Consider the following 6,000-nt stretch of genomic DNA (forward strand, 5'->3'; position numbering starts at 1 on the left):
CCTCTCTGACTCCCCCCCTCACCCTCTCTGACTCCCCCCCTCACCCTCTCTGACTCCCCCCCTCACCCTCTCTGACTCCCCCCCCTCACCCTCGCTGACTCCCCCCCCCCTCACCCTCTCTGACTTCCCCCCCTCACCCTCTCTGACTTCCCCCCTCGCCCCCGCCCCCTCTGACTTCCCCCCCTCGCCCCCCACACCTCTGACTTCCGCCCCTCGCCCCCCGCCCTTCGCCCCCCCTCTCGTCCTTCGCCCCCCTTCCCACCCTCTTCCGCTCCCTCGCCCCCGCCCCTCTCGGCCTTCGCCGCCCCGCCCTCGCCCCCGCCCCCCTCGGCCATCGCCGCCCCGCCCTCGCCCCCGCCCCCCTCGGCCTTCGCCGCCCCGCCCTCGCCCCCGCCCCCCTCGGCCTTCGCCGCCCCGCCCTCGCCCCCCCTCGGCCTTCGCCGCCCCGCCCTCGCCCTCGCCCCCCTCGGCCTTCGCCGCCCCGCCCTCGCCCTCGCCCCCCTCGGCCTTCGCCGCCCCACCCCCACCCTCGCCCTCGCCACCCTCGGCCTTCGCCGCCCCACCCCCACCCTCGCCCTCGCCACCCTCGGCCTTCGCCGCCCCACCCCCACCCTCGCCCTCGCCACCCTCGGCCTTCGCCGCCCCACCCCCACCCTCGCCCTCGCCACCCTCGGCCTTCGCCGCCCCACCCCCACCCTCGCCCTCGCCACCCTCGGCCTTCGCCGCCCCACCCCCACCCTCGCCCTCGCCCTCGCCACCCTCGGCCTTCGCCGCCCCACCCCCACCCTCGCCCTCGCCCTCGCCACCCTCGGCCTTCGCCGCCCCACCCCCACCCCCACCCTCGCCCTCGCCACCCTCGGCTTTCGCCGCCCCACCCCCACCCCCACCCTCGCCCTCGCCACCCTCGGCTTTCGCCGCCCCACCCCCACCCCCACCCTCGCCCTCGCCACCCTCGGCTTTCGCCGCCCCACCCCCACCCCCACCCTCGCCCTCGCCACCCTCGGCTTTCGCCGCCCCACCCTCACCCTCGCCACCCTCTGCCTTCGCCCCCATCCCCCCTCCGCACCACCACCACCTTTCTCCCCCCCCCCCCCCCGACTGCCGCCATCCCATCTGCCCCCACACTGTTTCCCTCCTGTTTTCCCCAATCACCAGTCTATCCCATCATCATCATCATCATCATCCTCCTCCTCATTTAACGTGTGATCATTGAGTAAAACTTCCAAAAGTGCAAAGACTCTGCATTTGCAAATATGCCTGTTTCCCCTACCTTCCTCTTCACACTTTGTGTAGAGATGTGCATATATACTGTAAAGAAAACTGTTGTTGAATTTCAAAACTAGGCAAGCAGACTATCTAACCAACAAATGGTGTTGTCTTCATTAGTCTTGTAGGATCATTGAATCTCACTTCTCTGATCATCAGTGGTCTCCTTTTATTTAGTCTCAAAGTCAGCAATTGTGATTATTGAAAGTATGCTACATGTTAAGTTTTGTTGATATAGTCGTAATATATTTTATTTATAAAGGAAAGTTAAATGTATAATTGGAAACTTAATTTTTTATTTCCAAATTTCAGGCATAGTTCCAGTCACGAATGACCCTCAGTTTACTGCTAAAGAGGAGCCACAAAACAATGAAGGACCTCCAAAGGGACAGCGTGAACCAAAGTCTCGTAATCAGAGACCCCCACCCTCAAAACGCAACGAGGGTAAACCAAAAGAAGCTTTGGTGAATGGTACTTCTGCTTAGAAGTGTGTGTATTGGATATGCCACGCACAATGGCCTCGATGAACCAGCGTTATTCTGAACGTAGTTTTGAAGTATTTACAGGAATGCAAGGCAACGGAATAAGTGATTTAGCTTGCAGGAGTGCCAAGATGTCAGTTTATTGATGACAATTAAACTGACATTATGCCTACATCTTATACAATGAGCAGCTTGCAGCAACTTTTCGAAAGGATGTACTTACATAACTTCCAGTCAGCTCCACTCCATAAAGTACGTTATGGAAAAGTATAATGTTTGAACATATTAAGAATTAAACGATAAATTTGAACTACATGTGGATTGTAGCATTTAAAATTCCAAACGTTCTGTTTTCGTAGGATAACTGAGTGCCCTGTTTTGCTTTTTCTTCTTTGTAAGAAGTTAACACATGAGAGGATACATAAATTCACTCCCATGTATGCTACAGTGGAGTGTTTACTGAATCAGAATGTGGCTTACTCAGAGCTTCTCAGCCTCAATTTTCCGTCTTTGTTTTAGCGTTGAGTCCATTTGTCTTTCACATTGAACTTTACCTCTATGTAAAACTATTTCAAATAGGTTTTTTCTTTTTCTTTTTTTTTAAAAAAAATAAAATGTGTGAGTTAATACCCTTTAGATGGCAGCTGCATTCTTACGCGTAGCTGCAGATAATCTACACTATTTATTTTCTCCTTTTGTTGCCTACTGTAACTATAATTTATTTTCTGTCCAACAATGTTTAGTTTTAACTGCACGGCTTAGTACAGTGTTGTCTTGTAGCAAAGAAAAAAATGATTTGAATCTGAAAAGCAATAAAATTTAAGAATTTGTGTTCTCAGCTCATGTAATTTGATTTTTTTCCTATATTTTTTTGTCATGTGAAAAAAATTTATGAAATTGTTCATAATTTTGATAATTAAGTAAGTTTTGTGCAGAAATATAATAAGAGTGTGTGATTTTTGTGAGATTTGGAAAATATGAGGCAGCTAGCTATCTGCCTTTATTGTAATTTTCCTTCCAATAAATATTGATGATTATGATTAATCGTTATTATAATACAAATGATGGCAGTTGAGATTTTTTTATGGGAGAAGCTGTCATAGTTAACAAAGTGTAAATTTTGTTATTCTTAGCAACATACAATATTGGCAGATAGATGACCCTATGCTGCATAGATATTTAAACATAAAATTGCCTTGGAATGAATTGTTTTCCTGGCTGATTGCCATACTAACAGCTTAACTGGATCTGAGTAATATAGCAATGAGTTCTGACTCTTACACAAACATTATTGTAGCACTGTTTTTATATTTTTCTATCTTTTTGTTTTATTTGGGGAAAGAAGTCATCGCAAAGTTGGTTGTGTACAGCATAGTATTTAAAAAGAAATGGATCAGATGCCCTAGTACACATGGAAATATACATCATATACATTTAAAATGTTTAATTATTAAAAATGTAAAGTTCTGGTTTCTATTACATTGATTATTGTTATTTAGTTTTGGGTTTTCATTTGTAAATATTTCTTTATAGTGTTTGTGTGAAATACACAGCCACTCGGAATACACGGACTGCATTTTCGTATACTGTATATTTGACATTCAAATATAAAAGCAGTGCTTTAGATGGTTATTATATTTGCAGGAAAAATGTCATATTTGCATTTTTGTTATTTTATGGCATCTGTCAAACTGTAATCTTCCAGAGAAAGCTTTGCTTGGAACAATTTAATATGATGTGGAGCAACTTTTTCCCTTAATTTTTTGTTTGAAAATAATTTTGCAACTTCCTACATTATTAGGTGTATGGCCGTACATAATTTTCATTGCCAAAGTAGAGAGAGAGAGAGAGAGAGAGAGAGAGAGAGAGAGAGTGAGTTCTACATTCTGCTCATGTCATGTGTACTTAATTATTGCTCAAAGAGTGGAACACTTTTTTGTAATATTTGTTCCTAAGCTTCACTACAGCAATGATCACACAGGGATCATTACTTCATTTTGTTAAATAAATTATTTGTAAAATTTGATGAAATGTCTGGAAGTCAGCAGTCTGAAGAAAAGTGTGAATAGTGGTTTCAGATGAATGGACCGTGCTATTTCTAGCCATTGAGAATTGGAATGGACTGTCATTAAAAACTGCTGAAGTAAATATATTAAGTCAGGCTTTTCATTTCACAATAGATGCGTATAATTTTTTTGTACTGAAAGCTTAATTGCTTTTTATGTCCTCATAAATGGCGTGAATGATAAACAGTATAGAATTATTTGATGCGCTACTTCTGTGGTAACATGAGTGCATAGTACAATGAAGTCATTTTCTATAATTCCAAAACTAAAGAAGCACCAGCCAAATCGGAATTAATGTCTTAGGATGACTGACAATATGTCTTACAACAAAGGATTGTTACACTGTGCTTGTCTTAATGCTCATATTTGTGTGATCTCCCAGTATGTGTCAGTGCTAGTACACAGATGTAGACAACTTTTGGACTAGAAATGAAAATTTAAGGTTGAACAAACTCAGACAGTTGACATTAATAACATTGCATTTGTCTAAAAAAGCAATATTGTAGTTTCTTCCCTGTTTGCTTGTTGAATAGATTTGTATTCATCTTGCAATGTTCACATAACTTAAAAATAAAATTTTCTGTACATACAATCATTTACTTATAGAAGAGACTTGTTTTTGGCAATGTATGTGTTGTTTCAATAACATCCACGTGACACAATAGCACATTATTAAATGTCGAGAATCAGTTAAACAAATCATATTATGAGATATTGAAGACATGGATTTATACTTTCTTTTGTACAGCTATGTGAGAAACAGTAAATGAGAAAACATGCAGGAATAGATAGTGAAACATAAAGCCAATCAAATCAGAGTCAGTCCACAAACATTTGTGTAATGGAAGCTCAAAAACAATTTGATTTTTAAAAAAAATATTATTTTGATTGTTATGAAGTTATTTAATTTCATTTTGGAATCCTAGTTAAGTTTCAGTAAGGTTTGTCTTACATGATTCACTTTGAGGTACTGACAAGTTCAGTTGGGTTTCCTTTCTGTAAACCCTCTTTTTTTATTGTTAATTGTTCCTTGTCTTTACATGTGAATTAACATCACTCATAACTCATGAAATTTCATCTGTAATTCTTCATCCTTTGATAATTTTATACAATAATATGGACAAATTGATTCAAAGATGTATGCAATACACCCAGTGAAGTAATATAACGTAGAAACAATTTTTTTTATGTGCAAAGAAGGGAAGAAACACCCCCCCCCCCCCCCTCTCAACACACACACACACACACACACACACACACACACACACACACACACACACACACACCACTTTACATATTTCATTTCAATAGTTTCTACGTAACTGGCTGCAAAAATACATGGAACCCCTTGTTTGTGTGATTCTCTGTGGATAACACCTTTCATAATTGTTGTTGCTTATTTAGGATTTTAAATGAATGTTTTGCAGAACTTTTGTAACTGCAGACCATCACAACTTACTATTATGGGTATAAAAATTTGCACAGTAAGCACATACTAATGTCTCAGTGTTACAGTAGTTCATTCATAATGTGTAGCAGTTTTTACTAACATTTTCTGTGACTTTTCAAAAGCATTTAATTGTGCAATTGGCAATATTCTCCCAGAGAAGTGAAATACGCTCGTATTCAGAAAAAACGATGTACGTTAGTATGTTCTGCAAAAGTGATTAGCATTTTGTCACCTCAGTTCAGACTGTGTTTTGTTGCCTTGTAGGCAGACGGTCCACCAGTAGGCTCTGATAGCTTGTTCCATGGATGATGGCATCAACGTATATAAGGTGCTTATGAATTCCTGTGGTATAGCCACCCATGCTGCATTCACCTTGCTCCAAAGTTCATCTGTGGTGGTTGGCAATGGTCACAGCACTGCACCTGTCATTTTACCATATCCCACACATTTTCAATTCACGACATATCTGGTGGGCCAGGGCAAAAGAATGACATCCTGTGACACCAAGAAGGTACATGTTTGTGCAGCAGCATGTGGACGTGCATTGTGTTGCTGAAAAATGGTGTGTGGGGTGTTGTGCCCAAAGGGGTGTGGCTATGGGTTGCAGGATGTCATTTACATTGGTTACACTGGTCACAGTGCCCCGGACGTGCACCAACTGGGATTTTTTGTTGTTGTATCCAACACCACCCCACACCATAAGAACTTGAGTTGGCATAGTACGTGCTAAATCCTT

At 42.9% G+C, this 6,000-nt stretch overlaps 1 protein-coding gene across 4 annotated transcripts in view; it reads left to right on the top strand.

Annotated features, from left to right (window-relative positions):
• The window catches only part of LOC124712666 (synaptic functional regulator FMR1), a 240,306-nt gene extending 235,897 nt beyond the window's left edge, over positions 1 to 4,409 (top strand). For all 4 annotated transcript variants that reach the window (XM_047242889.1, XM_047242892.1, XM_047242890.1 and 1 more), the window contains one exon: positions 1,579 to 4,409. In XM_047242889.1, coding sequence (XP_047098845.1) covers positions 1,579 to 1,751 — 173 coding nt within the window. In that variant the 3' untranslated portion in view covers positions 1,752 to 4,409. The remainder of the gene's footprint in view (positions 1 to 1,578) is intronic.
• The last annotated feature ends 1,591 nt before the right edge of the window (positions 4,410 to 6,000 follow it).

This window comes from Schistocerca piceifrons, chromosome 1 (assembly GCF_021461385.2).
Source record: "Schistocerca piceifrons isolate TAMUIC-IGC-003096 chromosome 1, iqSchPice1.1, whole genome shotgun sequence".
Lineage (NCBI taxonomy): Eukaryota > Metazoa > Arthropoda > Insecta > Orthoptera > Acrididae > Schistocerca > Schistocerca piceifrons.